This window comes from Lipotes vexillifer, unplaced genomic scaffold (assembly GCF_000442215.2).
Source record: "Lipotes vexillifer unplaced genomic scaffold, Lipotes_vexillifer_v1.1 scaffold862, whole genome shotgun sequence".
In the NCBI taxonomy this organism is placed as follows: Eukaryota; Metazoa; Chordata; class Mammalia; order Artiodactyla; family Lipotidae; genus Lipotes; species Lipotes vexillifer.
The window spans coordinates 457,179-467,382 of NW_006786873.1; the positions used below are offsets into that span (position 1 = coordinate 457,179).

General features: G+C 57.2%; 3 protein-coding genes across 4 annotated transcripts in view; all 3 read left to right on the top strand.

Annotated features, from left to right (window-relative positions):
- Nucleotides 1–1,480, top strand: part of ZBTB12 (zinc finger and BTB domain containing 12) — a 1,701-nt gene extending 221 nt beyond the window's left edge. The window contains 1 exon segment of the mRNA XM_007472317.1: nucleotides 1–1,480. This exon segment is cut by the window's left edge and continues 11 nt beyond it. Coding sequence (XP_007472379.1) covers nucleotides 1–1,175 — 1,175 coding nt within the window. The 3' untranslated portion in view covers nucleotides 1,176–1,480.
- A 1,917-nt stretch (nucleotides 1,481–3,397) lies between these two features.
- LOC103088198 (histone-lysine N-methyltransferase EHMT2-like) lies at nucleotides 3,398–4,975 on the top strand. Its single transcript, XM_007459598.1, has 5 exons — nucleotides 3,398–3,439; nucleotides 4,086–4,152; nucleotides 4,249–4,465; nucleotides 4,561–4,816; nucleotides 4,925–4,975. The coding sequence occupies exons 1-5, from the start codon at nucleotides 3,398–3,400 to the stop codon at nucleotides 4,973–4,975; spliced, it is 633 nt and encodes a 210-aa protein (XP_007459660.1).
- Nucleotides 4,976–5,053: 78 nt separating this feature from the next.
- The window catches only part of LOC103072310 (histone-lysine N-methyltransferase EHMT2), a 14,890-nt gene continuing 9,739 nt past the window's right edge, over nucleotides 5,054–10,204 (top strand). For both annotated transcript variants that reach the window (XM_007459537.1, XM_007459538.1), the window contains exons 1-9: nucleotides 5,054–5,095; nucleotides 5,742–5,808; nucleotides 5,905–6,123; nucleotides 6,219–6,472; nucleotides 7,152–7,236; nucleotides 7,329–7,369; nucleotides 7,530–7,685; nucleotides 9,969–10,100; nucleotides 10,150–10,151. In XM_007459537.1, coding sequence (XP_007459599.1) covers nucleotides 5,054–5,095; nucleotides 5,742–5,808; nucleotides 5,905–6,123; nucleotides 6,219–6,472; nucleotides 7,152–7,236; nucleotides 7,329–7,369; nucleotides 7,530–7,685; nucleotides 9,969–10,100; nucleotides 10,150–10,151 — 998 coding nt within the window. The remainder of the gene's footprint in view (nucleotides 5,096–5,741; nucleotides 5,809–5,904; nucleotides 6,124–6,218; nucleotides 6,473–7,151; nucleotides 7,237–7,328; nucleotides 7,370–7,529; nucleotides 7,686–9,968; nucleotides 10,101–10,149; nucleotides 10,152–10,204) is intronic.

Below are 10,204 nucleotides of genomic sequence, written 5' to 3' on the forward strand. Positions count from 1 at the left end.
TGTTGCAGGTCTCCCTGATGCACAGTGCACGCATAGTGGCCGACCTGCTCCTTTCTTGCTATACGGGCGCCCTGGAATTCGCCGTCAGGGACATTGTTAACTACCTGACGGCCGCCTCCTACCTGCAGATGGAGCACGTGGTGGAGAAATGCCGGAATGCCCTCAGCCAGTTCATCGAGCCCAAGATAGGTCTCAAAGAGGATGGGGTCAGCGATGCCAGCCTTGTAAGCAGTGTCAGTGCCACCAAATCCCTCCTCCCTCCCGCCAGGACCCCGAAGCCAGCCCCCAAACCCCCACCCCCACCCCCTCTCCCCCCTCCACTCCTGCGGCCTGTGAAGCTGGAGTTCCCGCTGGATGAGGACCTAGAGCTGAAGGCCGAGGAAGAGGATGAGGATGAGGACGAGGACGTGTCTGACATCTGCATCGTCAAGGTGGAATCGGCCTTGGAGGTGGCACACCGGCTCAAACCTCCCGGAGGCCTGGGAGGAGGCCTGGGCATCGGAGGCTCTGTGGGCAGCCACCTTGGGGAGCTGGCCCAGAGCAGCGTGCCCCCCAGCACTGTGGCTCCACCGCAGGGCGTGGTGAAAGCCTGCTACAGCCTGTCCGAGGACGCAGAAGGGGAGGGCCTGCTGTTGATCCCAGGAGGCCGGGCCAGTGTGGGGGCCACCTCAGGCCTGGTGGAGGCAGCAGCGGTGGCCATGGCTGCCCGGGGGGCGGGGGGCAGCCTGGGGGCGGGGGGCAGTCGGGGACCCCTGCCCGGAGGCTTTTCCAGTGGCAATCCCCTAAAGAACATCAAGTGCACCAAGTGCCCGGAAGTGTTCCAGGGCGTGGAGAAGCTGGTCTTCCACATGCGGGCGCAGCATTTCATATTCATGTGCCCGCGCTGCGGCAAGCAGTTCAACCACAGCAGCAACCTCAACCGCCACATGAACGTGCACCGCGGCGTCAAGTCGCACTCGTGTGGCATCTGCGGCAAGTGCTTCACACAGAAGTCCACGCTGCACGACCACCTCAACCTCCACTCGGGAGCGAGGCCCTATCGCTGTTCCTACTGCGATGTGCGCTTCGCTCACAAGCCTGCCATTAGGCGGCACCTCAAGGAGCAGCACGGCAAGACCACGGCCGAGAACGTGCTGGAGGCCAGCGTGGCTGAGATCAACGTCCTCATTCGCTAGCGCTAGCGTGGCAGGCGCTGGGTCACTGGGCTGGGGGGGAAGGGGGCTCCTTGGTCCAGGAGAATAGGGGCGTGTGGGGGGCAGGGGCAGGCAGGTACGGTGGGGAGCCTGAGCAGACACACACATCCTGAGGGAGGGGCCGAAGATTCCTTAGAGAGAAGACCCTGCCTCTTCAGAAGAAAAGGATGAACAGGGAGAGAGTTCTTTGAGAAGGCCAAGGGAATAGGGGGGTCCCAGAGAAAGATTTTCTTCTCTTGGAGGTGCATGGATATGTGGAGGGAGGGAAAACGTCCTATGGGATGAGGAGGGAAAAAGACTGGAAAATATTTTATTCCTGGCTATGGCTGCCCAGGAAGAGGTTCTGGCATTTTGTGAGGTAGGGGGTGGGTGGGTGGGAATTGGGAGGGAATTTGGCAGGAGGCAGCTTACCTGCTCCTGCATGGACTAGATCCTTGGGAGAGGGAGTGGTAGGGGGAAAGGATTATTGAATTCCGGAAAAGGAAGGGGGAGACAGTTCTTGCATGCTGGGGAAATGGGATGGGTACAAGGCTCACCAAAATTCTAGGGAGAACAAAAGAAGATGGCAGGTAAGAGAATACGGGGGTGAGCATCCTGGGTAAATACTGGGAAGGGGAGTACAATAGCAGGAACTATGAATAGTGGTGGGGGTGGGGGGTAGGGCACTGAGATGAGAGGCGGCAAGGAGGGCTGTTGCGGTGGGGGAGGGAGAGGAGTAGAGACTTATACAGTATTTTTTAAGAAAACAAAACGTATTTTTTAGGATTTTTTCTGGAGTTTGGGGTTTTAGTTTTTCTGCTTTTGTTTTACACAAAATAAAAAGAAAAAATCAACTTTTTTTTCTTTATACTTTATCTGGCAACTGCGTGTAAATGACTATCCCACCCTAGACCACCTCACCCTCTGATGCAATTTTCTAAGTAACCAGAGGACACAACTCATGCAGGTCTCATGCCTGAAGGAGCCTTGAGAGGGGAAGGGGAGTGTGACAAGTGGGCTCCTCTGGCCAGAGACCCTCCCAGTTCTGCATCCTCAACTCCTGGCAGATACCTCACAGCACAAGTGTTCTGTGATTGTTTGGCGGAGGTGTTAACAAATGACCTACTCTAGTTGAGGAGTTTGGTATCAGGGCTAGGGATGGGATGTAGGCGTGATCATTGTGCCCACCAAAATTGTAAGCTGGAGCCTGTGTTTGGGCGTTTTTGGTCTGGGGAACGGGTTCCTGTCCTGAAGAAAGATAAAAACCACTGGGTTAAGATGCGGAGAAGACTACAATTCCCAGAAAGCTCTGGAATAGTTCTTAACCGAAGAGAACTACAGTTCCCAGAAGGCCTTGAATTGGCCTCAGGTGCCCTATACCCTATCCACTTGCCTGTGTCAAATATCGCATGTGAGATACATTTTCCAAACTTTGACCAGATGTAAATACCTAAAGAGATGGTACTCTAAATACTGCTCTCAAAGTTGTGTGTCCTGGTGTAATATCACTCATACTTCCACTGTTGGCTGGGCTGTGACCAACGGAGTGCCTGCTATGCTTGTGAAGTGTTTGGCAAAATAAGTTTACTTATTAGAGTGTTACCAGACAGTAATGACTCGGGCCTCTGGGGGCTTAGCTGGATCTCTAGTGCATGTGGTGGCGTGACATGTCTGGCATAAATGGAAGAGACATTTAGCTCCAGGTTTTCAAAAGGGATCGCTGCTCCAGGGGACACTTGAAACTGCATGCTAGAACCAGCCAAGAGTAAAGGTGTCCTCCGCGCGTCCCCATCGCCCCCTTCTTGCTCGTTAGAGAAGCGAGGCCAAAACTGAGGCCGAGTCTTCTATCTAGTGACCCAGAAGCTAGAAAGCAACCAGAAGCGGGAGAAGCACACATGGGCAGGACTGGAAATACAGCCACTGCCGAAAGCCGGGAGGCTCAGTCGCTCCGCTATTTACCTAAAGCCAGGTGGCAGATGGAGAAGCCACACCTGGACCCAGGCGTGCCTCGCCTTCGGTTCCAAGCTAAGATGAGGCCAGGAATGGCAGGAATTCTCCTCTGCAGCCCCCAGCTTAGAACAGGAACTGCCATCTCTGAGGCCGCCCTCCGGGGAAAATGGCCAGAAAGTGCGTAGTGGCTCCTTTAAGGCTCCTCCTAGCCCTCCCTCCTCGCCCACGTGACCCGGGGCGGCCGCGCGCCGGCTCGGCCCCCAGCGCAAGCGGCGATGGCGGCGGCGGCGGGAGCTGCAGCGGCGGCGGCCGCCGAGGTGCGGAAGGGGAGGGGGAGAGGCGGGTGCATGCCCGCGCGCGCGCCCGGGGGAAGCGCGCGCCCGTGCAATGCTCCGGGGGTGCATCGGGGCCGGGGGGCCCGGGCGAGACTTGCAGCAATCCGGAGGGCCAGCACCGGGGGCGGATGAGGGGACCAGGGGGTGGGAGGTGGGGGGAGTGGGCACCGAGGCGCGCGTGCAGCCGCCGGCTGCCCCCGAGTGGGCAGCGGGCGCCGGCGCCCCAGGAACACGCGCGAGGGGCACGAGGGGCCGTCCACCGGGCTGGGGGACAGCGGGTGCTGGAGGGGTTGGTGCCCGGGGTCCCCGCGGCCTGGGGGACAAAGGGGGAGAGGCGCGTGCAGCCGGGAGGAGGGGGCGGGGCCGGGGTGCGGAGGCCCCGCCCCCTCCCCCTCCTCTCTTCTCGGTCCCTGAGATGCGGGGTCTACCGAGAGGGAGAGGGCTGATGCGGGTCCGGGGGAGGGGTCGTGCGGCCCCTCCGGGCAGCCGTGGCCGCGGAAGGGGGGGGCCCCATAGAGGAAGAGGTAGGCCCCGGAGCCTCCTGTCTCTTCCCAGGGCCCAGGCGTCCTGGGCCCCTCAGCTTCCTACGGGACTGACCAGCTCTCCTATCCCTTGTGTCCCCTCCCAGGGGGAGGCCCCCGCTGAGATGGGGGCGCTGGTGCTGGAGAAGGAGCCCAGAGGAGCCACTGAGAGAGGTGAGTGCAGCAGAAACAGGCCCAGTTGGACCTTCACCTCCGCCAGCACAGGATCTCTTGAGCCCTTAGCCCTGAACTTTTTCTCTTCCATTACAGTTCATGGCTCTTTGGGGGACACCCCTCGTAGTGAGGAGATCCTGCCCAAGGCCAACCCCGACTCCCTGGAGACTGCTGGCCCCTCATCCCCAGCCTCTGTCACGGTCACCGTCGGCGATGAGGGGGCTGACACCCCTGTAGGGGCCACACCACTCATTGGGGATGAACCCGAGAATCTCGAGGGAGATGGGGACCTCCATGGGGGCCGCATCATGATGCATGACAGGCCAACGAGCCTGGGGGTGAGGTGGGGCATTCTCTGACTTTGCCTTCCCTCTTATCTTGTCTCCTGCCTGCTTGCCTGTGTTTTTCAGGCCATGCCACGAAGTCATTCCCGTCTTCCCCCAGTAAGGGGGGTGCTTGTCCCAGCCGAGCCAAGATGTCAATGACAGGGGCCGGAAAATCACCCCCATCAGTCCAGAGTTTGGCTATGAGGCTGCTGAGTATGCCGGGGGCCCAGGGGGCAACAGCGGCAGGCCCTGAACCTCCTCCGGCCACAGCCAGCCCGGAGGGGCAGCCCAAGGTCCACCGAGCCAGGAAAACCATGTCCAAACCAGGAAATGGACAGGTGAGGCTTAGGGGGAGGTTTGTGGGGGTGGGAGAGACAGGGTAATTAACCATAAAACTCTTGTGGGCTGCGTTTTTACAATTTAACTTCAGGTCTTTTTTTCTCCAGTCACTGCTTCACATATTTACCAAGGCGCTACTGTGTGTCAGGCTCCTTTAAGGCTCCTCCTAGCCCTCCCTCCTCGCCCACGTGACCCGGGGCGGCCGCGCGCCGGCTCGGCCCCCAGCGCAAGCGGCGATGGCGGCGGCGGCGGGAGCTGCAGCGGCGGCGGCCGCCGAGGTGCGGAAGGGGAGGGGGAGAGGCGGGTGCATGCCCGCGCGCGCGCCCGGGGGAAGCGCGCGCCCGTGCAATGCTCCGGGGGTGCATCGGGGCCGGGGGGCCCGGGCGAGACTTGCAGCAATCCGGAGGGCCAGCACCGGGGGCGGATGAGGGGACCAGGGGGTGGGAGGTGGGGGGAGTGGGCACCGAGGCGCGCGTGCAGCCGCCGGCTGCCCCCGAGTGGGCAGCGGGCGCCGGCGCCCCAGGAACACGCGCGAGGGGCACGAGGGGCCGTCCACCGGGCTGGGGGACAGCGGGTGCTGGAGGGGTTGGTGCCCGGGGTCCCCGCGGCCTGGGGGACAAAGGGGGAGAGGCGCGTGCAGCCGGGAGGAGGGGGCGGGGCCGGGGTGCGGAGGCCCCGCCCCCTCCCCCTCCTCTCTTCTCGGTCCCTGAGATGCGGGGTCTACCGAGAGGGAGAGGGCTGATGCGGGTCCGGGGGAGGGGTCGTGCGGCCCCTCCGGGCAGCCGTGGCCGCGGAAGGGGGGGGCCCCATAGAGGAAGAGGTAGGCCCCGGAGCCTCCTGTCTCTTCCCAGGGCCCAGGCGTCCTGGGCCCCTCAGCTTCCTACGGGACTGACCAGCTCTCCTATCCCTTGTGTCCCCTCCCAGGGGGAGGCCCCCGCTGAGATGGGGGCGCTGGTGCTGGAGAAGGAGCCCAGAGGAGCCACTGAGAGAGGTGAGTGCAGCAGAAACAGGCCCAGTTGGACCTTCACCTCCGCCAGCACAGGATCTCTTGAGCCCTTAGCCCTGAACTTTTTCTCTTCCATTACAGTTCATGGCTCTTTGGGGGACACCCCTCGTAGTGAGGAGATCCTGCCCAAGGCCAACCCCGACTCCCTGGAGACTGCTGGCCCCTCATCCCCAGCCTCTGTCACGGTCACCGTCGGCGATGAGGGGGCTGACACCCCTGTAGGGGCCACACCACTCATTGGGGATGAACCCGAGAATCTCGAGGGAGATGGGGACCTCCATGGGGGCCGCATCCTGATGGGTGAGAGGCCAAGGAGCCTGGGGGTGAGGTGGGGCATTCTCTGACTTTGCCTTCCCTCTTATCTTGTCTCCTGCCTGCTTGCCTGTGTTTTTCAGGCCATGCCACGAAGTCATTCCCGTCTTCCCCCAGTAAGGGGGGTGCTTGTCCCAGCCGAGCCAAGATGTCAATGACAGGGGCCGGAAAATCACCCCCATCAGTCCAGAGTTTGGCTATGAGGCTGCTGAGTATGCCGGGGGCCCAGGGGGCAACAGCGGCAGGCCCTGAACCTCCTCCGGCCACAGCCAGCCCGGAGGGGCAGCCCAAGGTCCACCGAGCCAGGAAAACCATGTCCAAACCAGGAAATGGACAGGTGAGGCTTAGGGGGAGGTTTGTGGGGGTGGGAGAGACAGGGTAATTAACCATAAAACTCTTGTGGGCTGCGTTTTTACAATTTAACTTCAGGTCTTTTTTTCTCCAGTCACTGCTTCACATATTTACCAAGGCGCTACTGTGTGTCAATTTCTGTACTGGGGCTTAATCTGGAACAGACAGGTTTCTATCTTCCTGGGGTTTACATTCTTAGGCAGAGGGGAGTAGAAAACACTAATGTGAAAGAGTTAATTATATAGTTAATGTCTTAATTACTCTTATGATAATGACTAGAGAAACTTCAAACCACTTTTCCTTTCTAGCTCAAAGCAGGCCCCAAGGGAGCTTCTCCCTTCTTTGAAACTGCCCCTGCTGTTTTAAAGGTTTTACTATGAATCTCTACAGGGAAGGAGCTGAGGGCCACAGAAACATCCGAGGAGGGAAATGACAAGAGCCCCAGAATCTCAGAAGCTTTATGACAGTGTTTTTAGGGCTCTTGGCATCAGTGTTAGATGTGGGATGTGCTTGACACAATTCTTATTATTGGCACGGAACTTCAGATGGCATTTTTTGAGGGTGTGGCTCACCACCCCACCCCCACCTGGGGCTTGGCTCTAAACTAATCCAGGCAGAACCATAGATGCTCCCTGACCCTAAGTGTGCTCCCTCTCCGCCCCCAGCCCCCAGTCCCTGAGAAGCGGCCCCCTGAAGTGCAGCATTTCCGCATGAGTGATGACGTGCACTCGCTGGGGAAGGTGACCTCAGGTCAGTCCCACCCCGCACCTACCTGCAGCTTGCTATGGCCTGTGCTAAGGATTTAGAGTACGGGCCTCACTCCTTTCTCTCTCTCCTTCCAGATGTGGCCAAAAGGAGGAAGCTGAACTTGGGAGGTGGCCTGGTGAGCCAGGAGAGGCAGGGAACAGGGCCTGGGCCTCTCCACCTGGGGGGCTGCTCTGAGGGATCCTAGGAGCTGGAGCTCCATCTCGCCCTCAAGGGAAATGGGGTGTTGGTGAGGGAGTGCCAGCAGCTTCAATTTTTTTCTTTAAATCTTTTTCTAGTCAGAGGAGTTGGGTTCTGCACGGGGTTCGAGAGAAGTGACCCTGGAGAAGGGGGACCCCGGGTCCCTGGAGGAGTGGGAAACAGTGGTGGGGGATGACTTCAGCCTCTACTACGATTCCTACTCTGTGGATGAGCGGGTGGACTCTGACAGCAAGGTAAGAGGCAGCCAGCTGCCCTCCTGGCCAGTGCTCCCCCACGTCCAGGGCTCGCTCTCCAGTCTTTCCTGCCCCACTTTCTTCTCTCTTTCCTTTTCTGAACACCCACTAACTCACTGCCCCATACTGTCTGTAACTTATTTCCAGCGTGTGCTCTACCCCATACCATCCCCTTGCCCCTCTCCACAGTGATAATCACCATCCTGGACTTCGGGTTTAACATCCCATTTTATGGTTTACTTGTTCTTTGTTTGCTTGTTTATTCATTTGCTCCTTGTTTGGTTTTATTTCACATATATGTTTGTCCATGCAGCATAATGCTTAGTCTTGCCTGTTTTGCTTTTCATTCGTTTTATCGTGGAAACTTTCAAATATACACAAAAGAATAGAATAGTGAGCCCCCAGGTAGCCATCACCCAGCTCCAAGTTACACAGCTGATCTTGACTCATCTCTTCCTCCCCAACACCCACACTTACTGGATTATTTCAGAGCAAATTGCAGATACCATATCATTTTATCTAGAAATATTTCCACAAGTATCTCTAAACATAAGACCTCTTTCTGTTTTTAAAAAATTTACAATTTTTTTTTTCTGCCGTGCAGTATGTAGGGATCATAGTTCCCCAGCCAGGGATCAAACCCATGCCCCCTGCAGTGGAAGTGGGGAGCCCTTCCACTGGACCACCAGGGAAGTCCCTACAAATGATGCTTTAACACCATCACCTTGCTACCAGTCAGTCTTCACATTTTCTCGGTTGTTTCATAAATGAGTTTTCGTCTGTCAGGTTTCAGTGGGGTCCACACATTGATTTGATTATTTGTCTTAGGTCTCTCTTGATGTATAGGTTCCCTATTTTAAAAAAAAACAAGGGCTTCCCTGGTGGCGCAGTGGTTGAGAGTCCGCCTGCCGATGCAGGGGACACGGGTTCGTGCCCCAGTCCGGGAAGATCCCACATGCCGCGGAGCTGCTGGGCCCGTGAGCCATGGCCGCTGAGCCTGTGCGTCCGGAGCCTGTGCTCCACACAACGGGAGAGGCCACAACAGTGAGAGGCTTGCATACTGAAAAAAAAAACAAAAAAACTTGCCATTTATGTATTGAAGAAACCAAGTCGGTTATCCTATAGAATTCTTCACATTTAGGAGTTGGCTGTTTGGGTGGGGATTAACACATAACTCTCTGCCCAATGTTGCATCACATCAGGCGTGGAACATTTGTTCTTTTATTAGTGAAGTTAAGATCAGTGGATTCAGGAGATATCAGCCTGACTTCATTATAGCGTTTATAGTTTTTTTTTTGTTTTTTTTTTTTAATCTTTGGCTGTGTTGGGTCTTCGTTGCTGCGCGTGGGCTTTCTCTAGTTGCAGCGAGCGGGGGCTACTCTTTGTTGCAGTGCATGGGCTTCTCATCGCGGAGGCTTCTCTTCTTGCAGAGCAGAGGCTCTAGGTGCACGGGCTTCAGTAGTTGTGGCTCGTGGGCTCAGTAGTTGTGGCTCGTGGGCTCTAGAGCACAGGCTCAGTAGTTGTGGCGCACGGGTTTAGCTGCTCCGCAGCATGTGATTTCTTCCCGGACCAGGGCTCGAACCCATGTCCCCTGCATTGGCAGGCAGATTCTTAACCACTGCACCACCAGGGAAGCCCCTCTAATTAGTGTTTCATTTAATGTTTTCAGTCTTGCCTCTTTATGAACTTCATCAAGAGTCTCCTACTATATGTTTGTTATCTAGAACATATTCCTTTCTTTTCCTGTTTACTATTATGTTGCAAAGATTCATCATGTTGTTGCATGTCACCATAGCACCTTATTTTTTTTATTTTTATTTATTTATTTTTTTTTTTGTGGTACGTGGGCCTCTCACTGTTGTGGCTTTTCCGGTTGCGGAGCACGGGCCTTGGACGCGCAGGCTCAGCGGCCATGGCTCACGGGCCCAGCCGCTCCGCGGCATGTGGGATCTTCCCGGACTGGGGCACGAACCCATGTCCCCTGCATCGGCAGGCAGACTCTCAACCACTGAGCCACCAGGGAAGCCCCAGCACCTTATTTTTTATTACAGTATAATATGCTACACCCCCTCTCTGTATCCAACCCTTTCCTTCCTTTCCTGTTCACACTCATCATCACCAGGGAGCCATCCGTGAAGAATTGTTGTTTTCTTAATCCCGCCTCATTCTCTGAGCCCCGGGGATCGGATATGTCCTGCTCTGCCTGTCTCCCACGTTCCCCCCAGCAGGCAGCTGTGGCCTGGGGGTCACTGTTTCTTCAGCCCCAGTTTGCCTCTCTTCCAGTCTGAGGTCGAAGCTCTGGCTGAACAACTGAGTGAGGACGAGGAGGAGGACGAGGAGGACGAGGAGGACGAGGACGAGGAGGACGAGGAGGACGAGGACGAGGATGAAGAGTCAGGCAATCAGTCTGACAGGGTAGAACTGGAGGCTGGCGTCCCCGGAGGAGTGGGGGCTTCGGGGACAGAGGTCTGAGTCCTCAAAGGAGGGGGTTATGGGCTGGGGGCTGGGCTCTTTAACGC